The sequence below is a fragment of the Leptinotarsa decemlineata genome, unplaced genomic scaffold (genome assembly GCF_025532065.1).
Source record: "Leptinotarsa decemlineata unplaced genomic scaffold, Ldec_3_MD MMD2_tig00004067_RagTag_RagTag, whole genome shotgun sequence".
In the NCBI taxonomy this organism is placed as follows: Eukaryota; Metazoa; Arthropoda; class Insecta; order Coleoptera; family Chrysomelidae; genus Leptinotarsa; species Leptinotarsa decemlineata.
Window position 1 is genome coordinate 2,227,859 of NW_027412602.1, and position 25,398 is coordinate 2,253,256.

Here is a 25,398-nt window from a genome sequence, read left to right on the forward strand (position 1 = left end):
AAAAGAACGTTGAAATTTAAAAAAAAACTCATTTATATCATAAATATCCTTACACCGATTTGGTTAAAACTCGCAGTTATTTTAAGTAATAAGGCGCTTATTTAGAACTAACTAAATTGAAATTATTAGGACCAGTGGAGTCTCAGTGAGCATCACAGCCAACAATATTGGGAAAAAAGTACGCCACTGACTTGCTATTGTAGCTTTTATTTTTTTAGATTAATCAACTGATGATACAACTGTTTCGTCGCTGGTGTTTTCTTCATATCTAGCTTCGTTTTCGAGAAAAATAATTGAAGCCACTTTGCAAATCATGAACACCTGCTTTGGAGTGATTCCATCATGAATAATATTACTAACGCTGAAATAGCTGACATGCACTTCATTTATGGATTAGCAAATGGAAATGCGGAAGAAGCACGGAGAATTTACTAGGCGAGATATTTTAACAGAGTAATTCCATGTGCTTAAACATTAAGAACGCTACATGCGAAATTTTGTGAAGGTTAGGTCCAAAGTGAGTAGGTCTATTCGACCCTCCACCGCAACCCGTAAGGGTTTATTATGGCTCACACCTATTCACACTCGACCAAATAAACCCAGCTTCTTAACGAAGCCGATTAGTTTGTATGGAGAGTGATCTTTCAGGTCAAATGGTAAGAGTACGGCTCTGCCGAACTCTAAATACCTTATTCGGATTCCAGCGGGGCAGGCACAAAGTATGTACTCTGCTGTTTCATGATTTTTCAAACAGAGGCGCGACAAGATTATGTGAAACTGGGAGTTTTAATTAAAATGCAGGTCGTGGAAGGCCAGAAACTGTAACAACGCCTGAATTAAAACAAGCTATACTTGATGCTATAGAACAAGATCCTTCAAATAGTATCAGAAAGATTACTCAGAGCTGGAAGTCAGCCCAAAAACCGTATGGACAAACCAAAAGCACTTGAGGCGCTCTTAGAGCAGTGCCTATGCGAAAGTAGCGATTCACATTGGATTTGAATCGCTGGAGATTAAGTCCATTTGGAAAAACGTTCCCAGGAAGTTCATTCCACATGAACACAGTTCTCTAGATAAAAGAGTTCTTAAACAGTGAAGTTCGAGGTATACTGAGTTGAATCAAGCTCTACGGCCTCGGGATTTTCACTCAAGATTATTGTTTTGCAGGTGGTTGATTCATAAGACGGCACACAATAATAATCTTTCGGCAAATATTTCATTTACGTACGAAGCAAATTTTTCACGAGAAAGCCATTTTCAGCAATAATTTTCGCTGAACATTTGGGTAGGAATTATTGATGTCTACCTAATTGGCTATTTTTTTCTACTGGCAAGATTAACAGGTGAATCCTATACGAACTTTTCACGAGATCATTTACCCATTTTGTTAAAAGAAGTGCCGGTATTTGTAAGAGGCAACATGTGGTTTATGCACGACGGGGCTCCAGCTCATTTTAGTGATCTTGCTCGTCAACATCTCGACATCACCTACCCTAATCGTTGGATTGGACCTGCAGGACCTCAAAATTGTCCAGCTCGCAGTCCTGATTGAATCCTCTAAACTTCTATTTATGAGGTCATCTGAAGACTCCTATTTATAAAACTCCTGAACTAGAAGTGAATGACTTGAGGAATCGAATAATTAACAATTGCAATGTCATGAGGAATGCTCCGGGTACTTTTGAACGTGTCAGACAATCAATGATAAATTTATTGCAGTCATGTATTTTATCAGAAGGTAGACATTTTGCTCCTTTACTTTGAGGATGAAATTGTTCATTATTTACTTTTGGTTTTTACTTAATGTTGTCCATGGGTAGTTTTTAGATTTGATTTTTTTTCTCGAAACCAAAGCTTGATAAACACAAACAACGAAAAAGTTGTATTTTCAGTTACTTAATTAAAAAAACTACGAAAAAAAAGTCAGTGGCGTTCTTTTTTTTTCTTCTCAATATTGTTGGCTGTGGTGCCTACTAAGACGCCACTGGACCTGATAATTCAATCTAGTTCGTGCTGAATAAGCACCTTATTACATCAAACAACTGTAGAAAATCTCAACCAAATCGGTGTAAGGATATTTACGATATTTCATAAATACCGTTTTTTAAAGTTCAACCCCCTGTATCTCAGAAACGAATCAGCTCCAGACATATGTTCATAGGAGCTTTTTTTAAACGACCTAAACGAATTACCCTCTTACGTAATTGGGAAACACCTCTTATATTCACACAAAGCTTTACTGAAACTATGCCAGGTTTAAAAAATGTGAAGATATACTGGGTGTGCAGGAATTTCAGAAATTTTCAAATTCGTTTATTCATCTGAATAGAATATCACACAATATATGCCTGTTAGGAGTTATTACATTCAGTACATATATCATTCATTTGCGAATACAAGTACCTAACAATCATTGTGTTCCTTCGATCAATGAGAATACCAACTAAGCATAGGATGCTTGTGTTTTGCACTTCTTAATGATCATCTAGAAAATATGCCTAGAGTTTATACAGTTTATGAATCGGACGAGTCAGACGAGTGATCAGTAAAAATTGATTTCAGATAAAAAGAGGTACAGAAATGTTTATGAGGTAAGTATTTGATAAATATGAATGAAGCTTATCTTTACCTGACGAACGATTGGATATAAATAATTTCTTGAGAATCGGTTAGAGAACTCCTTAACTCTCAATTGCCTCCTGGAAATATCTTCATCACCATCGGGCGGATCAATTCCTTTCTCCAATAGATTCCTTGAAGAATGAAATGAATAAGTTTGATTTTTTACATAAAAAATTTCACGAACCTTATGTCGCTTATAGTATGCAGGCTCTTTTCGACAAATATTTTAAATTTCCTTTCAAAGACTGATTCACTCATGATATTTTTTTGGGAAGCACATTTGGAAATTGTAACAAACTTCTGGGAAACAGAAGAATGCGTTTTATTCATGCGTTGATCAACGAATGCCTCTCTGGTCCTATTTCTGAAGGTATTCACCGGGGTTACAGTGCAGGAATCATCGTCTATGTCAAGATTGTAGGCGTCTGCTGTTTTTTCTTGCATCACTTTTTCTTGCAGTTCTCTTCTTGCATTCTTTATTTTTAACTACGATAAACCAGAATATTTCATAATCGTATATTCTTTATTAAATATGTTTAAATATATTTAAAATATGTTTTTCCGTTAACCAGCGGTCGCATCCCTACGAACGACAGCCCTCAGAAGTCGAAACTTGTGCGAGCTAAGGACTAACGAGGTCTTACCTAAATAAATGAATAAGTAGACATCACCAATGCTCAAGTGAAAATTAAATATAATTCTAAAGAAATGAACTTCAAACGTTCAAGCCAGTCTCGATATACCTACACAGTAGGTTGAATGGACTGACGCCTATCAGAAAATAACTACTCCCCTGGCTAATACCACGAAGGGTGTTGGATTATATCCGATAGTGTGCAAGATAGTGACCATCATCGACCTAAAGTCAATGATATTGTAATGAATCTGAAGCCGGCCCTGACCGATGTCCCAGTCAGCAAACGCATGTCTCATCGCGGAACAGCGCGAAAGGTGTGGATGAGTCCCGAAATCCGCAGAGAGATCCGGAGCGTTCGTTGACGATATAAAAAGGTCGCTCTCCGTCCCGAGCAGTAGTTTGTACTTAGAAAGTGAATCGTGCGTTTAAAGAAAGGAATCTAACTGTGAAGATAAATTAAGCGTTAGTTACTAAGTGTTGTATATAAATTAGTTGTGATAGTGAAATATTGTTAAAAATAAATTTGTTTAAGACAGTTAATTCGTTAATTCGTTACAATATTCTACAATTGAAAATCGGAATTCTTTCAGAGTATTTCATTCCTCTTCCGAAGTTGGAGCGAACATCACAAAATGTCACTCCATCTAGTGGACGAGGTACTAACCAACTGCATATCCGTAATTTGCCCGATTCCTCTGAATAAGGAAGAAAAACTTTCTTATTAGTCAGTGGGCTATGCTTGAAGACTGACAATAGACAAATCTAAAGAAATGAACTTTAAACGTTCAAGCCAGTCTCGACATACCTACACAGTAGGTTGAATGGATTGACGATTTGTCTATTGCCAGTCTTCAAGCATAGCACACTGACTAATAAGAGAGGTTTTCTTCCTTATTCAGAGGAATCCGGCGAATTACGGATATGCAGTTGGTTAGTACCTCGTCCACTAGATGGAGTGACATTTTGTGATGTTCGCCTCATTTCGGAAGAGGAATGAAATACTCTGATAGAATTCTGATTTTAAATTGTGGAATATCATTGACTTTAGGTCGATGATAGTCGACGTAGGGGTGCGATAGCTGCTTAATGGAAAAATAGATCTTAAACAGATTTAAAGAGATATATTGGCCCCCAAATTGAACAGTATGACATAAAGAAACTCATAGACAATTTGATGGAGTTTCAAAATATCATGAAAACCAAAACTGATTTCAATACACTTTATAAAGCCCTGGTAAATTTTTTTGAAACATGTATTATATATAAATCAGCAAAACGAGAATTAAGTCTGACTCATGGTTTTCAGAAAACCTTCAAAAGCTGTAAAACATTCGTGGTTATCATTTCAGAAACGGAAAAAAACATCCTGAGAATAAATATTTCAGTTAAATATGTCAATATCAAAATGAGCTGGTCAAGAAAGCTAAAAGAACTTTAAAGAAAGACTAATAAAAAAAGCTAAAAAATTCAACGAGTAAAAAAGATAAGTGGAAGACAATAATTCAATCACTCAGTGATAAAAGTAATGAGTAATCCATAAAATGAATTGAAAGTGATAGACGAAAAATCAAAGACCTTTTGGGAAACAGTGAAGAATTTAACAAACTTTTCACACATTGGATAAAAACTTGTTTCAGAAATTTCTCAGATTTACAATGTTTTCCTGAAAATATGGTTTTATTAATGTTTCTTGAAAAGATTATAAAGATAATTGAAAAATTGGGACCAGAAAAGCTTCTTGTTTCGAAGGTATTGATGTGAAATTTATAAAAGGTGTCAAACCTGAAGTAACTTCTATTTTGAGACTTTCAATTCGTAAATCTTCAAAAATCATCGTGGTACCGGATAAAGAGAAAATTGCACGAGTGACACTATTTACCGAAATGTTACAAAATCCGATATGAATAATTATAGACCCGTATGAGTCCTCTCTGTCTTTTTGAAAATTTTAGATCATGCGAATATTTGGAAAAAAATATTTTATTCGAATATCAATATAGATTTCGTATTTCTAGAGATACAGTGAGAGCAACTGAAGACATCGCATCTTATATCAAACAACAAAATTAATGATGATCAAAAATGTATGGTTTCATCACTGGATTTACTCAAAGCTTTTGATACTGTTGACTATTCAATTTTACAGAAAAAAATAATAATATCGGCATCAGGGGTGAAAGTCATCGTTAGTTTTTTAGCAAACTGTTAGCAGTTTGTGAATAAGGGAAATACTATTAGTCACTGTAGAAATTCAACACATGGGGTTACACAGGGATAAGTATTGGGACTTTCAATAATTTTTGATATACATTAATTATAGTTCGTTATTGGAATTGAAACAATCAATTAGGCTATGTACAGGTGACACTTTATTTACTGTGAATCTGGCTTTGAAACTATAAAAGATGAAGTAATTTATGATTTCAATGATATATAATGTAATTGAATTGTGATTCACTTTATAAATTAACCATTTGTTCCTTCATTCACCTAACCATTGTAATTAAGAAATACAGTAGTTTGAAATTCAGTGAATTCTCTGAGAAATATTACACTGGTAAAAATTTTTCCACCGGTACCGGTGGCAATTTAATTACCGCCTATATTAGCGAGAAATTACTTTCGTGTGTGATCTCACATTCCATGCGGAATATTATTTTGTAATTCTACCCCGAAGACAAGTGTGGAATTTTTCAGTGTAATTTTTCATTTGGAGTGTACTTTTGTGTTGAAATAAAACTTTATAGGGTAAATTTGCGATATAAATTTATATCGAGATATTACACTCTTGACAGAATTTTACAGTAGAATTTTACACATTTATATAATTTCACAGTGGAATTCTATACTCTGATAAAATTTTACATTGTAATTTTTCATTTGCGGGTTATATTACTTTGGGATATTCCGTTGTAAGAAGGTCCGTATTCATAGTAGTTTTGAAGACAATGATACCTCAATCGGATGTTGACTCTTGACTCTTAAGTGGCCATTTTTCCTCATAATTTAGATAATTGAATGCACAAGACATAGACATTGATATATTGAAAAAAAATATGTATATACAAAATAAGTTCATAAACATTCTTGAAATGATTTTTTTTTTTCATTTTCAAAAAAGTCAAATAACAGTACAAAATAAAAAACCATTCTTCAAATTAACACATTTTCTTTCTTGCTCATGGTGGTATTATTCGGAAAGAGAAATGAAAGTAATATTTCTCTTTCTTTTTTCCTCAATTGCTGTTATTATCCTAAAAGAGAAATGAAATATCATCAAATGAATAGTTTTAGAAATCTAAAAACACAGTAAGTTGACGAACACACAGTCCTAGAGAAAAACTACTACTAGTTTGACTTCAATATTAATATTTCTCAAAAATTTTTGATACATATTCAACCGTTTAAATAAAAAATTAGATTTTTCCAAATGGTTTCCAGCATTTTCTAAAATATAGCAAATATAGCTATAATGATATGGTATGAAGTGGTGATGAAGTGTTTTGTTCACCTCTTCAACAGAAACAAAAAGGTCCCAAAGTGTTTCTCAATTCATCCAATTTTGAGTTCCTACTTGCCTCCCATCGCAAAAATGTTTTCAAGTTCAATAATAAGAATCACAAATCCTCAAATTTAGCCAAAATTATGAGAGATACGAATGAAACGGTCAGATATTTTTCAGGTGAATGAAATTATGATTTAACATTGTCCGATATTTGCAACCACCAATACGAAATTTTATTCCTCATCGAAATTTATTTTTCAAATGGATCGTGCATACGGCGTCACTGATGAGTCACGCCACTGCTATCGAGTATATCTCTTTTTTTCTTTTTCTTCATACCTTTCAGTTATTATCATAAACATTTTCAAATATATGTTCTGTAATTATTTGAAAATCAGTTAAAATATGTTGTACTATTCCATACAGTATGAAATAATTCGCGATGTGAGGTTAGGATATACTTGTAATAAAAAAACACTCTATAATGCATAACGAGAAAACTCAATGAATTCATCTGTTTATTGGACTAGTTATTGAAATTTTACAAGAAATGTACTCACCTTCTTTACTTATTTTCACCAACAACAAAAATATTCTAATGCACACGTCAGACAAACCGATGCGCTTCTGTAGACAAGAATGAACAATACAATAATCACTCACAAATACAAGCGTAATTTTACATTCGATAAAGAGATGGCGAAAATTTACATTTCACTAAGGGGGAATACCCATCGTCCAGTTAGTAATTCTCTTCACATGAAATAATACGTTATGATTTCACACATATATTAGATGAATATTTAATTCTCAATGAAAAGTACTTTGCCTATTGAAATTACGCTCAGGGATGTGAATCATTCAATAGAGAGAGTATTTTTTCAATAAAACTGAAGTAATTTTCTTCGTTCGAAATGAAAATTCCGATGTAAATTTCAATCATTTTTCCCGGTGTACATTGAAAATTTTTTGCCAAAAAAATTATCCTATCAAATTTGTCTATTTCTAGTCATGTGTGTCGAAATAACCAATGAAACCATCATTACACTGATAACTACCCATGGATAGTTTTCACGGGTAGTTATCACTTATGTCATGACATTGCTAAGCAACCAACACAATAAAGTTGTTTGACATTTCAGTAATTCAATTTATTTCGAAAATGTCACTTCCTCGCTTTGGTGTTCAAAATGATGCGGCAATTGACAAAATCATTTGAATTTGAAAGGATGGACAAACGTGAACTGAAAAACCGCGAATATAACAAATGTGGCCCTGTCCGTATCCTGTGAATGAAATGTGAAATGGTGTAATAATAATTATCAGCTATAATATCCCAAGGACATTGATAACTAACGAAATAATTTTATCACAACTTCCTCAAGCACGTTATTTTAGGTAACATCCCTCCGCCTTCGGCGTCGGGATGTTACCAAATAACGTGCTTTCGAAAACTGTGATAAAATTATTTCGTTAGTTATCAATGTCCTTGGGATATTATAGCTGATAATTATTATTACACCATTTCACATTTCACATTTCATTCACAGGATACGGACAGGGCCACATTTGTTATATTCGCGGTTTTTCAGTTCACGTTTGTCCATCCTTTCAAATTCAAATTTATTGCATCCATATCTAATTAACAATAAATATATCGGATTATAGTTCACAAATTAAATTGTTCCTGATGCTTATGTACAATTAAAATGACAAACATAAATAATAGTTAAAAAAGATTACATTTTTAAATGTTATGAAACATCAAGTCAAAAACCGAATTTGAATCGGGTATTTCAGTGATGCATACTTAACCGCCTGTGAAAAAACACAAGACCATCACAAAGATGAAGCAAAATATGAAAAAGCATGAGAAGGTCATTACTGGAAGTCAATAACTACAAAAAAGTTCGAATTCACGAAATGACTAAAAGCATCATTCGGCCAGTACTTTCTTCAATTTGCTCTCTCAATTCGAGGGGCAGAATGTTGAATAGTCGTATTCCAGTATCCTATGGAGCTTTTTTTTGCACGGAGTGACAAATTTTCTTCGGTAAAATATTTCTTTTGTTGCTGGTGAATATCGAAATGCCTTCTAAATCTGTTAGGTTCTTGAAAATGCGAGTCGACATATATAATATATAAATAGAGGGCACCGTGAGAATTTTATTACTTTTGAAAGTGTCTCTGCATGATGCTCTATAAGAAATGCAGAAAATACGTCTAATAATACGTTTTTGCAACACAAACACTCTTTCTAGTTTGGACGCTTGACCCCACACAACGATACTATATGAAATAGAGAAGTACGTCAGTGCATAGTAAACTTCAAGCATTTTTGCTTCACCTTCCACCATGTGAATTTTTTTGTGTAAAAATAACATATCCAGTAAAAAAAGGAGAGGTGTGCTATTTTTGTTCATTATATACATCAAATGATCTATCTCATGAGAACTTTATCGAGAGTTTCAGAGAAATGGAATACAAACGAGAACAATGTTGGGTTCACTATTTCGATGTTTAATTTTGAATCATATTCTTGTAGGTTTTTGAAGGGTTCAACAATTCAGAAAAACTCCACTCTCAAATCGTTAAATTCAGTACCTACAGTTATTTCGTAAATTGTACAGGTTTTTCAATGTTCCTCACCTTATTTTCCTGATAATTATCTAGTTCTATATTAACATTAGACCTACTGGTTGATGCACTCATGCGTTTCACAGAACTGCCCTCTGAAGATGTGTCGCTGTCTTCTTCAATACTCTGCGGGTGGGTAGAGAATCGCCCATAGTCAGTACTCTTTGGATTTAAATGGAAATCACCAGGGAATTCACGTTCTAATCTGTTTTTGGTATTTTGAACTTTTCTCAGGAAATTGAGATCATCCAAAAGACTCCCCTGAAAATTATAAACAATTATTTTGAATTAAAAAGAAATTTTTCAATTCTCGAGTACTTCATAACAATATCGTATTGATATTTAACTATTCAAAATCAGCACCAGTTTCATTGCACGAATTATTGATTCAGAGAATCGCACAACCTTCAAGAAATGAATACAAAAAAGTCATCAAAGCCTGTGTTATGAGATTCTGCGAATATTGTTCCCATTCAGTTTCCTTTTTTTTCTTGAAAATTATAAAAGATAATAAATAAAAGTTGAAAAAACAGAAAAACATGCTTCGATAGCAATATAAAATAAAAAATAATTCGAAACTAATTTGAGATTGTGTTCAATATCGATAATAAGTACTATGGCTTGATGTAACTAGTGACTTTTAATAACTCTGAAATTAGAATAAATCTATTCGCAAAAAAATTAATTTGGTTGTAAAAAAACGTGGGATGCTTTAAATTATATTTTAATTATGGCTCCAATCTAACAAACAGTTCCTATCCAAGTATTTATTGCAATGGAAATTTAGCAACACGCGCTTTTTGACAAAAAAAAATTTTTTTGTAAATTCTGATTTCAGACTTATCAAAAGTTATTAGTTACATCAAGTCATAAGATATTATCTTGAATTAGTTTCGAATTATTTTTTATTTTGTGTTGCTATTAAAGCGTGTTTTTTTAGTTTCTCAAACTATTATTTATTTTCCACTTTTCAGTTTGGCTTGCTATTTCAAGGCCATTTGTTTTAATATAAAATATATACACATGCGTAAACAGTGTGATTGTCTTACTTGCTTTCACACAGAGACTGTGTGAGGAAATTATTTAATCCGGGCGATCCTGATCAGTATAATGAGATATACACTTTATGAAATTATTGTATTGTCGCCGATTATTGTATAAAGATGAAGTAGTAGAAAGCCAAAACCTTTCTTTCCCAAACGAATGTTTGGAATACGAACTGAGTAGAGAAAAGTATCTTCTCTATAATTTAGTGTTCATATAAAAGTATTTGTTTCGAAAGATTTTTTTCTTTCGTGTAATTCAATGTTTATATGAAAGCAGCTGTTTCAGGAGGACTTTCTTCCAGTTTGTGTCTGAAAGTTACTTCTCTGCATGATCTACACATCCATGTATAGAGTTACTTATTTTCAAATTGATTTCTTCCTTCCTTATTTTGGAAGATTCCCATATTTTTTGTATCAAGATGGAGTAGTAGAAAGCCAAAAACGTTCTTTCTAAAAAATTAATCACTCCTAAAGATATAACCCCTTCCAATTAAAATACATATGTCCGTCAAATACATATGTTAGTCAAAATCGAGTCCAAAGGAGTAAAGCTAATAAAAGCATGTTAATATAATAGATAATAAAAGGTTTATAACACAAAATAACAACAAAAATTATGGTATGGTAATTTTTTGAGTTACTATGACTGTCTCATTTTAAATTTTACAATAAAAATTGCAATTGAATACTCTTTCACTTTTTATTATCTAATGACGAAAGGTTGTCATCAAAAACCGAAAAAAAATATACCTCAAATATAGAATTATGAATGAATAAATATATTGTGGGCACCGAACAATTTTCTTATTAAAATTTTTGCAATAAAAATTTCACTTTTTTTCATTAGTTATTACGTAAAGTTGATATTAAATGAATTAATAGTCTAACAATGAAAATTTTTTCAGGATCAACTCTTATATATCTCATAAAAATAAAAAATTATTTGTCTGTATACACTATGTTTTTCTTTCGGCAAATATTTTTTTCTGTTCAAAGTTCCTTTTTTCATAAAAGTAATGAAAAATGATGGCATTGAATTTATGTGGAGCTTGATCTCTATTAGAATATTTTTTCATATCTACTCGTTTTCCTTTTTTGTGGGGACCTCTGATATAGCACTTTAGGATTGCCACGTGTATTTTTATCCCATAATTTGAGAGTAATTGTATACAGTTTTACCACATTTTTTGCACTTCATTCAACAAAAATATCAGAGAAAAAAAATATTGAATCAGTTCTGTTGTTTTATTCTGTTTTTTTATTCAATGGGTTTGATTAGCTTTGCCGTTAACTGGGAAAACCAAACAGGAAACCTTCACTTTCTGGAAGTTACGAACTTGCGTTCTTCAGCCCTGTTGAACAATTTCTTGTTTCTCGTTTAAACTGAATATTTGGGTGATTACCTCAGGCACACATGGTGAGAACGAACATACTGAAAACTTAACATCCACTCCTAATTTTCTACTTGTTTTTTTTTCATTCCATTGGTTTGGCTAGATTTACTATTGAGGTGGCAGAACCGAATAAATATTCTTGCCCTTTTGGCAATTTTGAATAATTATAGGTTCATATAAGGCTTCTTCATTAACTTAGGAACATACAACGGAAGCAAAAATATTCTTCAAGTACATAAGAAATGGAAAAAAGTACAGAAACACTTTGAATATTAGGTTGTTTCGAAAGTTCTGTTTGTTTTTATGAGTCTACTTCAAACTGTAATATGTATCTCAGTGAATCACTTGAATAGAATGGATAAAAACACTTTCGTCTAATTACCATTAGATAATTTTATTTATACGACCGGTTTCGGGTCATTTTATTAAAGTAATCATGATGATTTTGAGCAATCATCAATATATGATATATGATAAAGATCCGCAGGTGGCCTTCTATCATATATCACCCATATTTGGAATAACGCAATCGAGAAACATGGAGAATCAAGCACTGTAATGCTTGATATTTCTAAGTCCTTTGACCGTATGTGATATGGGGGTTTGCTGGCCAAACTTCGATGCTATGGCTTTTCGGATCATATCTGTATATGGCTCTCCAGCTTCTTGAAAAAACATTCCCTGCGAGTGGCCGTCGATAGATATCTCTCGAATACTTTCACCATCAACGCTGGTGTTCTCCAGGGATCCATAATGAAGTGATTTCGAATTGGGGTGGAAGTAATCAGGTTAAATTCATTGCCACAAAACCCCAGACATCGATTTTCTCCAAAAAGATAAATATTGGGGGTTGAAATGGACACCAATATTTCTTGGCACAATCATGTCGCTGGAATTGCAAAGGCTGCTTCTCAAAAGCTTGGAACACTGTTCCGAATCAAAAAACTGTACACACCTCAGCAACTTTTGATGCTTAATAAAGCTCAGATCATACCTTCTTTGAAGTATTGTTCTCATTATGCATCTCCGCCCCTAAGCATCCCCTGAAGATGCTGGATTGCATCCAGAAAATAACCATCCGCCTGACTGGAGATACGAACATCACTGAAACATCACTTCAACGGGAAATGTTCAAGTGACTTGGGACATTTGATTTCACCAAGAGCGGTACATATCAGAAATAAGGGACGGACTGTGGCTTCTCGTCGTTTTGAGGTTCAACTCAGTATACTTCGAACATCACTGTTCAAGAACTCTCATTTGGAGAACTGCGTTCATTTGGAATAAACTTCCTGAGAACGTTCAAAGTATTCAATCTCCAGCGATTCAAATGCAATGTGAATCGCTACTTTCGCACAGATAGCGCTTGTGTTTCGTCCTTAAAAAAAATTAATCGAAATTAGCGTCATTTAAATCAGTGCATATTTGCCAATGCAACAAAAGTCGATTAATTCCATCAGTAGAAAAATTGTTTGCTTGGCATCAGATGGAGTCGAAGAAGGCCGTTTTTTGCCTGGTCCTGATTGGCGAAAGTTCTACAGGTGAGAAAGTTATCGAAGTGTTCAAAAAAATGGTAGTCGGTTGACGAGATGCCTGGAATTGTTCTTTTACTGTTTCAGTGATGAGGACATCGGAGTCATTATCAGCTTTTTATTAAAATGACGTCGAAATGAACCCGGACTTGAATGTTTTTGCGAGGAACTGTTGTTCATTTGTTAGAATTGACAAAAAATCGTCAAAGATTAAAGGAAGGAGTACTTCTTCAGAGTGTTATGATTTAATATTATAGTCAGTCAGTCATAGAAAAATATAACCCTTTCAATTACAGAATGTTTGTTGTCGTATTAGTTTTGAAGGCATTTCAAACACCACGATTCATTTAAGAGTGCGTATTTGCAATGGCGGCTCGTAGGAAAAAAAATGTGTGTGAATAATTTCTGTAGAGAATTAAATTAACTAATCTATTTTCAGTTGACATTTTTTAGCATTGGTACATGGAATGGTTGGGAACTCTTGATTTCATTTATAACAGTTCATTTAAGAGATGTACCAATCTTCAGTTCTATGCGAGTTAATGTATGCTAAACTTTTTTCTGTTCATTTTGAATGGTCTATAAGTGAATTCCATTATATATTATGAAATAAATATTCCTGGAAAGTGTTGAATTATAGCATTTACTATGTACACTTTCTAGATAATATTTATCGGCTTTTAAGTGACTGTTTAGAGGAAAATGGATTTCCAGTTTGACTTTGTGTATCTTTGAGACATTCATTGATATACTTTCCTTGCGAATTACCATTTGATAAAATCAAATACTCAAAATGGAAATCTGAAAATTTCATTAATACCTTTCAATCTCATCATATTTTGTTAGTTAGGTTTCTCTCTAATTCAAGCAAATACCGAAGCTTATTGAACTCACCTGTCTAATATCACAAAATTTGTTCATAACAAACTATTACGGTATCTTACACTCCCAATAAGAGTCAAATCGATTATGAAAGGTTGTGAAACTATTAACAAAACAACAAAAATTAACTGACATCAGTCTGAGACTCAGTCATGGCAACCCTCAGTTTGTTTGTTGTCATCGCATAAAAAGAGCAGATGGTCGTTGCCTAGCAACCATGAATTCGAAGGAAATGTCATTACATAAACGAAGGTGTACGGATGGTCAGTACGAGGAAGAGAGATAAAGAGTGCCAATGTAGAAGAAATAGTTGTGTAGAAGATTCAACAAAAGTTGACAATAATTTAAGTGATATTTTAATTTGTACCAATATTTTATTCTGGTATTATTTTCTAGAGACTAATGTGTAGAGTCGATAGTTTCAAGGTTAGTATTTAAAGAGTACTAATTTTTCTGTCCACATTTCAATTATCCGTACGTATATTCCAGGTATTTTTTGGGGCAATTATCCGGTATTGAGAGTACGATAGGATAGCATGAGACACATAAGAATATCAAAGAGTTCCATACTTCAAAATCGAAAAGTACCCTTAAACAATATCATACTGCCACCTCTTTCACCACCCTTTTCTGAAAGCAATGAGACATTAATAGAAAAAGTAATGGTAAGTCATATTTTCCAAGAATTTGATTTTATTTTAAAACAGAAAAATCAGAATGAATTTGGCATTTAAAGATTTGGGTACCTTAGATAAATGAAGAGTGCAGCGAAGACATACATAATTTTTCAACTTCAGCTGTATGTATGTTTGTTTGTAACTCTCCTTTTCATTTCATATCGGGATCAGTATTTGATAGAATTATCGACATTATTGCTTGACCGATTCGCGGACAGATGGCGCTGTACGTAGCCTCCTTGATATAATTCGAACTCACTCTACATGTATTTTTTTCATTTGAAAAAATTATTTTTTTATTAACATTAACACGCTTTATGTTAGCTTCACATGTATGTATGTATGTTTGTTTTTTGTAACTCTTCTTTCCTGTTTGAATGCTCGGGATTTGTATTTGACAGAATTATCGACATTATTGATTGATTGATGATGGCGCTGTACGAAACCTCCTTGATATATCGACATTATTGCTTGATTTATTCGAGGGCAGATGGCGCTGTACGTAACCTCCTTGATATATCGACATTATTGCTTGATTTATTCGCGGGCAGATGGCGCTGTACGTAACCTACTTAATATAATTCTAACATCTTAGCCGCACAGATGCAGAAGGCTGTCATTCTTGGCTCACTGCGCTTGCTCAGGGCACATGATTCTCGGACCCAATGATCACTTACCCCACGGTGTGGGGAGTGGTTATTGGTTGATAATGCTGCCGCGCCCTCCCGAATGTATCGGAGCTTCAGAGGATAGGGCCTGACTAGCGCACACTATGGTGAAAAAAAAATAATAATAGGTCTTTATTTCCGACACATACAATACAATTAGTAACAAGCGGTAGAAGAGTAATTACATAATTGCTTTTTCTGGCCAGTCCACCGGAGATTTCATATTTACAAGTTACTTAGAATACAGGCTATATATACAAGTTACTCAGAAAAAAAATTGTTGAAAAAGCATATGTTGCAAACAAATTATTTATACCGGGTAGTTTTGGTATCAATGATCTAACATTCAAATGACCAATTTTAAAATGATTTAGCATATTTATAATTTTTTAAATATTTTTTTTAAATATTTCAATTTATCAGTTAATGTATATTTCTAGTTGATCTCAAAGATCTAGCTGGTTTGATATTTTTTTGTTTGTTTGGATCCAATAAGTCCTCAACAGCACGTTTGTTTGTATCTTCCCTGCTTCACTTTCTGTTTCCGTTGGGTTATTCAATCCTCTCTGCAGATTTTTATAGGTGTAGATGATATTGTCCACTATGAGAGAGTTTCCTTTCATCTTTGCCTCGAGTCCATTACCCCGCGCAGCCTTCTGCTGGGAGACAAGGAACTTTTTCAGCTGGTACTCCTCTTGTATGTAGTCTGGTGCTAGGAATGATCCAGTCCCCTTCAGCTTTTTAGCGTTGGTGAGAACGTCGGTCCTCAGTCTATTGTTGATAAATTCAACAACAACTGGTCTATTTCTGTTATTCTCAAGTTTGTCGACCCTGAAAGTGTCCCTGATTCACGCTCCTGTTGAATCAATTTCTAATTTTGATTGGAATAAACCTATAATATCAAAAGAGTTACCCTCCTCTTCCTTTAGGCCATAAATCATCAAGTTATTTTTTTCTAAGCAATATACGACTGATCGATCCCAAAGTTAAGATAAAATCAACATAGTTTAAAAAGACTGAAAAACACGCTTTTATAGCAAAAAAAAAACTAAAAAACACGCTTTTAAAGAGCATCGAATTAAAAAGTTAAAAGTTCTTTTTTTAAATAATTTTAAAATAATAAAGAACGAAAAATACTAGTTTTATTGTGAAAAAAGCGTGGGTGCTAAGTGTCATATTTTTGTATATTAGCGCCCGTTGCTTTTTTCACAATAATACTAGTATTTTTCGTTCGTTATTGTTTTAAGCTTATTTAAAAAAATTCAAACAAACAAACAAAAAACAAACAATTACAAACATACATGCTAATATAAAGCGTTTAAAAATCATAACAAATCTGAAAGGTAGTAAAGAGATACAAAATTATATATTCTGTCCAGCACTGACGAGAAGCAAATAATCTGAAACTAGATAGTTGATCATTTGACTAATTTCAGCGATTTCCTTCCGCTGAGGAACTGAAAGCAGCTACATCTATGGCCTACGTAATTCAGTATATGACGCGGTAATAAAAAGGGATTGTAAGTAGTTGCTTTTTGACTTTCCGTGAATATATTAATACGAGATCCGAAGAGAGATAATTAATTCTTCGCCCAAATAAAACTTATTTTTATCAAATTTGAAACACAAATACTTCTTAATAAAAATAAACTTTCTTACATAAATCGTTATTTACAGTATTTTTCAACTGTGTGTGTGTGTGTGTGTGTGATGAGTTCAAATGGCGTTGGTATAACCAATTTGCCAGTCTATTTCAATATATAAAATTTCTACAATATTTTAATATTTTCAAGATTCATAATACAATCTTCCTTATTTCTGTAGGTTAGTATTTTATGAGTCTTAATAAGAGTTTTTTTTCTTCTCCTCTTACTATTTTATTCTTTTTTTTATTTTTTTTTCAACTTTTCTGTTTCGTATACTTTTCTGAGTTAAACAAAAAAGTGTCATGAACAGATTGTCACTGCAATTGTGCCGGAAAGTGCCGGAAAACTAACTGTCTTTGTACAGGCCCCAACTTTTTCATTTAAAGAGATAGACCTATGTTTCTTAGGAGAAGTTTATTTATTTTTCCTTTTCCGCAAAAATCTTGACAAATTTTAAAAAAAAAATTCAGTACCTCTCAAAAACGTGCTTAGTTACAATTTTTCTGTAGGTTCAGTACAGGAAATCACGAAGAATACAGGAAAACTCTAATTTTATATATAATTCCGATGCTAGTATAGATATTGAATGTTTCCATATAAGCACTTCTTCAAAGAGATGTGAAAATTATCAGAACATTTTTTTTAAATTACAGTGCTTCAGGGTGAATCATGGCAAATTATTCAATTTTTTTTATTGATTACATGCAACGCAATACATTCGGGATGTATTGTCTGTGTATGGAATTTAACAAAAAATATGTTTCGTCACCCATCAACAAATGGATAATGGGAACCATAGACCATATGGCGAAAGAATAATAGTTTTCTTACTTATTAATCTACGATATACAGATTTTCCAGTCTCAATTTTTTGATATTCAGAAGGTGACATCATTTTAAGAAGTTGAGGAATACTTCTGAGAACCAGAAGTTGCTGGCCAGGAAAATCTGAAAGTGCTTTGAAAATGCTCAAAAAAATGTCTTCTAAGCTTCATTATGAGCACATAGGTATAAATGAAACTGAAAACAAAGCACGAGATATATTTTTTTTGGACAGACAAGTTGAAAGAAGTGAAAATAATAATAAAAATAAACTAAAGGACGCCTTACTATTTCGTGAATTTTCAAATTTACAATGGGAAAAACTGTTATCATTTTCCAAAATATCATCAACATAAATAATTATAATTCCAAAAATGTTGATCAGTGATCGGTCCGCAATTTATAAAATCGCGTTTCGAACGATATTCGAATGAGTGGCAATTAACAAACATTAAACTCTAAAACAAATACTAAACAAAGTTGTTCATGAGAATTAAAGACTTATAGGTAGATGGCATTATTGCAGTATATGAATACCTACACCCTTATCATATCATATCGATTCTTCTGCTAAACTAATGTCGAGACACCTTATCATAGAAAATTTCTGTATTCAAATCCTATACAACTGATTATAAAAAAATCGAAAACGTCTTGGAGAAATAGCCAGCAATTCAAAAACAGTATAACGGCAAACATTTAAAAAAGCGTCACAACTTTCTAAGGGATTATAATGTTCTAGTAAAAAAACATTGTCTGATGAGGTTTGGAACAACGCCACCATTGAAGTGAAGGGGGTATATATTTAGGAAAGCATTTCATCAGTTCGGACTTCCATTGTCTAATATGATATAAATTGATTTGAAACCTCTGGAAGTATCTAAAAATTTAAAAAGATAAAAATTAAAAAACAATTTTATTGAGCAAAAAACTGGAATTACAATGAAATAACCAAAAAACCCAAAAAAAATTAACTATTAGCACGACCTGAAAAAAATAAAAAATTAATAACAAGAAAAGAAAATTAAAAGATTCCAAACCAAGTTACTTCACGACGTTTCGATTGTTAGTATCCACAATTGTCTTCGGGTGTCCGAACTGATGAAATGCACCACCAAACATTGTCAACCACCTTCAAACATTTAGGAGAAGTTAGTTTTTGAGACAAAAGTTATGGCTTTCTACTTCCCCATCTTTCTGTGGATGTCTTTACGTTCTGTCATCGTGACATGATTAGATTAAACTCATCTAGTCTAATCAACAAGTTCAAAAACATGAAAAATAGAGATAAATGTCCTAAAAATATGAGCGATACCTCATTCGATTTGGAATCATCTCTAGAAAAATGTTTCTGAAGGATTTTGGTGCAGGTAAAAAATTGCAATTGTTATTAACAAAATAAATCAATTATGGAAGGTCAATAAATCACCAGTTCTGGAAACTTGACCATAATTCGAAAAAGGGTTTTGAGTGAGGAACACGTAAGAAGAAATGAAAATGAAATTGAAACAATTAACGGAGATGAAGTTTGCTGAGGCACCAGAGTCATTTTAATTATGTTGGTTTTCAACCTTACAACATAATATATGAAAGAGTTACGATTTAAAATTCACTTACAGGGGACACTATAATTTTCAAAGCGGACTTCGAAGTTTCGGAATAAGACACTTGTCTTATTACCTCTTCAGCACCATTCAAGATAATATATACAAGATGAAGCACTCAATTTATAACATTATGACTGTCACGGATCATGTTCAAAAACATGAAAAATAGAGATAAAAGTCTTAAAAATATGAGCGATAGCTCATTCGATTCGGAATCACCTAAAGAAAACTGTTTTTGGAGGATTTTGGTGCAAGTAAAAAATTGCAATTGTTATTAACAAAATAAAGTTTTAAAAAAATGGTATTTTTTTTCGCTAATAACTCAAAAAATATCATAATTTGAGCAAATTTGAAAAAAGCTCGTTAAAGAGGAGGAAATTTTCGATGAAAAAGTCCTTACTACCAAAACTCATCTCCATTATTTATAATTTTAATTTGACGTTGAAAATAGGGTTCCGCGCGGCTGTTACGACATGAGCGCGCTGCCACTTAAGATAGTTTATCAAAAGAAATGATTTTTTTATAACATAAAATGTCATTTTACAAATTTGAAAACAATCTAGTATCTTCCTAACACTTGCATGAATCAAGTCCCGTAGACAAAACAGTTTTTTCACCATTTTTCAAAAAGTTATTCAATAGTTATTCAACAAATTTTTTCCCAATCTCCGTTGGCATAAATAATGGGATAAAAGGTATAAATAATTGGCCTATAAATTTTAAATTTCTTGGAGCCCTTTTGATTGATTAATTATATAAATTTTTATGGCACTTTTTTATATATAGCTGTTTTCATAATTTTTTTCTGCTTCAGAAAAAAATATAACGTTGGACAATATTTGTTTATAAGAAATTGTTAAACAATTAAATAATAAATAAAAAAATTTTTTTAACAAACTATTTTAAAGTGGGAAAGAAAGTTTTTGGCTTTCTACTACTCCATCTCGATACAAAAAAAGATGAGGGAATCTTCCATAAGCAGATCAAGCATATTCCGTGACATTAAAAAAATCGTAAATCATGAATGAATGTGTGTATTTTCTATAATGTTACCCTATTTGGTACTGAAGAGCCTTAGGGCGAAACATCGATGTACCTATACCAGTGAGGATGACAGTTCCATGTAAGTGCAATTTGTTACCATTCATTTGAAGTAGAACTCATGTGAATGATATCTGATTTTATTTCACAACGAATGTTTGAAATACAAACTGAGTAAAGAAAAGTAGCTTCTGTATAATTCAGTGTTCATATAGAAGTATTTGTTTCTAAAGAATTTTTTTCTTTCGTGTAATTCAATGTTTATATGAAAGTAGCTGTTTCAGGAGGACTTTCTTTCAGTTTGTGTCTGAAAGTTACTTCTTTGCATGATCTACACGTCCATGTATAGAGTTACTTATTTTCCAATTGATTACTTCCTTCCTTTGTTTGGAAGATTCCCTCATCTTTTTTTGTATCGAGATGAAGTAGTAGAAAGCCAAAAACTTTTCCAAAAATTAATCACTCCTGAAAATATAACCCCTTCAATTCATATTTGAAAGTGTAAATTATGATTTTCAAAAGCAAAATTATTCAAACAATCGAAATATAAAAAACTCGATTTTAAACAATTAAAAATTCAAATTGAGAAAAAAAATTAAATCATAATTATCTCTAGACAATAAAATAGCAAAAAAATTTTTTCAAAAATATTGAATTTCTCTATTTGTTTAAAACAATTTAATAAACAAATTACGTAAAAAATTCATATCCTATGTTAATAACTGCCATTGTTCAATGTGAAAACAGACATAGCTAAATATCAATTGAAAACAATTTCTATCAACAATTTTTAGATATTTCATTTTGAAATAGTTATAAAAAATCATAATTAACAAATTAATTAATTTTTATGAACTTTTATCGCAGGATCGTATGAAGTATATATATCAAAAGGGCTCCACGAAGTTTAAAATTTATAGGCCAATTATTTATACCTTTTATCCCATTATTTATGCCAACGGAGATTGGGAAAAAATTTGTTAGTTAACAATTGAATAACTTTTTGAAAAATGATGATAAAACTGTTTTGTCTACGGGACTTGATTCATGCAAGTGTTAGGAAGATACTAGATTGTTTTCAAATTTTTAAAATGACATTTTACGTTATAAAAAAATCATTACTTTTGATAAACTATCTCAAGTGGCAGCGCGCTCATGTCGTAACGTAACAGCCGCGCGCAACCCTATTTTCAACGTCAAATTAAAATTATAAATAATGGAGATAGAGTTTCGGTAGTAGGGACTTTTTCATCGAAAATTTCCTCCTCTTTAACGAGCTTTTTTCGAAATTGCTCAAATTATGATATTTTTTGAGTTATTAGCGAAAAAAATACATTTTTTTAAAATCTTATTTTGTTAATAACAATTGCAATTTTTTACTTGCACCAAAATCCTCCAAAAACATTTTTCTTTAGGTGATTCCGAATCGAATGAGCTATCGCTCATATTTTAAAGACTTTTATCTCTATTTTTCATGTTTTTGAACTTGTTGATTAGACTAATCCGTGACAGTCATAATGTTATAAATTGAGTGCTTCATCTTGTATATATTATCTTGAATGGTGCTAAAGAGGTAATAAGACAAGTGTCTTATTCCGAAACTTCGAAGTCCGCTTTGAAAATGATAGTGAATTTTATATCGTAACTCTTTCATATATTATATTGTAAGGTTGAAAACCAACATAATTAAAATGACTCTGGAGCCTCAGCAAACTTCATCTCCGTTAATTGTTTCAATTTCATTTTCATTTCTTCTTACGTGTTCCTCACTCAAAACTCTTTTTCGAATTGTGGTCAAGTTTCCAGAACTGGTGATTGATTGACCATCCATAATTGATCCTTCGAAGTAGCCTTCGGCTATAATTGAAGATTTCCATATTCCATGGAGTTTTAATATTAGTATTTCTACCTTCGATTCTAAAAGCAATGTTACAGAAGATCTGCGAAAACAGTATCCATTGTATTGCATTATCACTGATAGAATATTATTTGGAATTTTACAGGTTGAACTGAACATTCTCCGCTATAATATATTGTAAAACGTATATTGTGGCTAGTGGATTGAGGATGAAACATTGAATATTTCGATTCCAAGGTCAGACAGAATCAGGTGGTGTACCATTCGAACTCGACATCTAAAACAGCTTTACAATAAAATATTAAAATTGTAAACTGACAGCTTCGTATTGATTACGAAAATGGTAGCTGTCAGAAGCAGTACCTACATAGGTAACTTGATAAAAAGCATATATATATTTAAGGTGGATCGTACAAAATATACTTTTTGCACGATCGTAGATGAAAATATTTTTTCGAGAATGTGAGCCGTTAAAATCCCATATTTCATTCTTTAAATTTTTTATTTTGGTGAGATAGTGTCCCACTTTTTACTTTATTGTCTACGTTTGATTTATATGTAATTTATTTTATCAATTGGACAGTGTTATAAGTATCTGAAAAACTTCAATTTGAGGCATTTTCGTGTCTTCAAATTGCCCTGTACAAAAACAGAATTATTAATGTTGATCAACCAGCTAACACAAATGTCCAGTGACGAATAAAGACTTGAATATATTTTACTGGCTCTCCCCGCGTGTATTCCAATAAGCTCATTTTGAGCATGTCAGCACAAAAGTAATCAATACTGAACCTTTTCCGAGGTGTTGCTGTCGAACGAACGTAAACACAAATATTCGTCGAAAATTGCATAAAACCACTTGAATTTCTGAGAAATACATCCCATTCTCATATATCTTGATACAGTTGAAGTGATATCGTTTGAATTTTGAAAGTGTTGTGTAAGTTTAAAGAACACAATTGGGAAAATCTGAGAGAATCTCTGCGAGGCAGTATTTTGTCTTGTTTCGTGAGTGGTCGTGGCGGATAAAATCCGTAAGAGAATATTTTTATCCCCGTGAGTCATTGAAATCGACACAAAGGTTGCCTAAGTGATCGCCGGTGTGTTTATTAAACCGTGCGTTTTGAACAAGTAACGCGAAAATCGAGATGGCTTCCAAAGTTATCGTGAAAATACCTGTCGCTTCGTTTGGTAAGGTGAGTTGACATTTTTGCTGTTTCCGTTTTCGTATCGGCGGCTGCTGATTGCTTGAAGAGTCTAATAGTAAGTTTGAAAATGGATTGTTTCTCGTTGGATATCCAGGGTATCAATTTGGTGGTTGTCTACCATTAATATCTCCTTTCCAAGAAAAATATGAAAATTCGAAGACAATTGTATTTTCTAGAAGGCCTACATCTACCTCTACAAGGGGTATTAGATGTTACTTCTAGAATTGGTAAAGAGGAATATTGTTCAACCACCGTCGGGTGGCTGAAAGGAAAATGGACTGTATTTTTTATGTCATTTTAACCATGACAAAGCTCAATTAAACATATCCTAGTGAACTGGATTTTCGTTTAGCTGGCTGGTTTCTTTTATGTCTTCCTTCAGTTTCATTATACCAACAACTTGAGCTGACAATACTTCAAAGACTTTGTATAAATGATATCATTATAAATTATACAGTGCATTTCATTTAAAACGAGCCACCCTGAATAACTTTTGGTACAATTATTGGCAGGAAAAATAAAAAACACGTCAACCATAGTATACAGGGGGACACATTTTGACATATTCACATTTGATGTTACTTCCCCTATCGCACCCCTAAAACAAGACACCAAATTTTTTTTTAAATGGACCACCCTATATTGTTTGGCATTATCAGATGATACATAATGAGCAGATTTCAACAAAGTATAAAACATATGGCATGAAGCTTTGAGTTGAAATCGAGCCACCCTGAATAACTTTTGGAACAATGATTTTCAGAAAAAATAAAAAAACACCTCAGCAGTAGTATACAGGGGGACATATTTTGACATATTCATATTTGATCTAACTTTCCTTATCGCACCCCCAGAGCATGTCACCATTTTTTTTTAAATGAATCAATTGTTTTGCATTACCAGATGTTTCAACAAAGTTGAATACATTATGGTCTGAAGCTCATAGTTTGGAAGCTAAAAATTATTTGAGTTGAAAACTAGCCACCCTGAATGAACTTCTGTACAATCTGTTACATAGGTTCCATAGGTGTTTTTATGAAGTATACTTCAAAAAAGTCTTATTTTGCCTAGTAAAGTTTGAATTAGATATTCTCTTCATTTTGTATTTGTTTCATTTTGCAATAACGATTACCTACCAGGTGAAGTTACAATTGGTGTTTCTGTTTTTGTGAATTCTTGAGAAGCAATGGTTTATACGTTTCGAGAACGGATTGAAATAGTGAGTTTCTAGTACCAGAATAGAAATAGTATGTTCAATGATAATCATCAAGGAAGAAATGTACGACACAAATACGTTTCGGAATTATTGAACGAATTTATGGAAACGGGATCTGTTAACGATAAAAAGCATAACCGTTCAGGAGTTGTCAACGATGAAGCGCAGTTTTAGGGCACGTTGAACTATTGAAAAATTCGCAATCTCTTACTAAGTTATATCGAGAATCAGGAATCGGTCGTACAAATGTTCTCAGGATCCTTCATATGTACAAATTTCATCCATATAAGATTAGACTAGTTCATTAATTGAACGAAAATGATTTCGACAGAGTTTTGTGAAAGTCTCACTGAACGGATCAACTTACATCAGAATTTGTTTTTCGGATCAATGTACGTTT

General features: G+C 32.6%; 2 protein-coding genes across 5 annotated transcripts in view; one reads left to right on the forward strand and one right to left on the reverse strand.

The window, feature by feature from the left end:
- LOC111515195 (uncharacterized) overlaps positions 1 to 14,424 on the reverse strand; it is a 113,082-nt gene extending 98,658 nt beyond the window's left edge. For 2 of the 3 annotated variants that reach the window (XM_074178588.1, XM_074178587.1), the window contains exons 1-4: positions 14,268 to 14,423; positions 9,414 to 9,662; positions 2,807 to 3,108; positions 2,630 to 2,753 (exon numbers count right to left, since the gene is read on the reverse strand). In XM_074178588.1, the coding sequence (XP_074034689.1) occupies positions 2,630 to 2,753; positions 2,807 to 3,108; positions 9,414 to 9,662; positions 14,268 to 14,294 (702 nt within the window). In that variant the 5' untranslated portion in view covers positions 14,295 to 14,423. Of the gene's footprint in view, positions 1 to 2,629; positions 2,754 to 2,806; positions 3,109 to 9,413; positions 9,663 to 14,267 lie in introns of all 3 variants that reach the window. The other variant, XM_074178589.1, reaches the window with a different exon arrangement.
- Positions 14,425 to 14,489: 65 nt separating this feature from the next.
- LOC111518315 (uncharacterized) overlaps positions 14,490 to 25,398 on the forward strand; it is a 32,252-nt gene continuing 21,343 nt past the window's right edge. The window contains exons 1-2 of one of the 2 annotated variants that reach the window (XM_074178593.1): positions 14,490 to 14,681; positions 14,745 to 14,920. In XM_074178593.1, the coding sequence (XP_074034694.1) occupies positions 14,792 to 14,920 (129 nt within the window). In that variant the 5' untranslated portion in view covers positions 14,490 to 14,681; positions 14,745 to 14,791. Of the gene's footprint in view, positions 14,682 to 14,744; positions 14,921 to 23,367; positions 23,771 to 25,398 lie in introns of those variants that run through there. The other variant, XM_023174732.2, reaches the window with a different exon arrangement.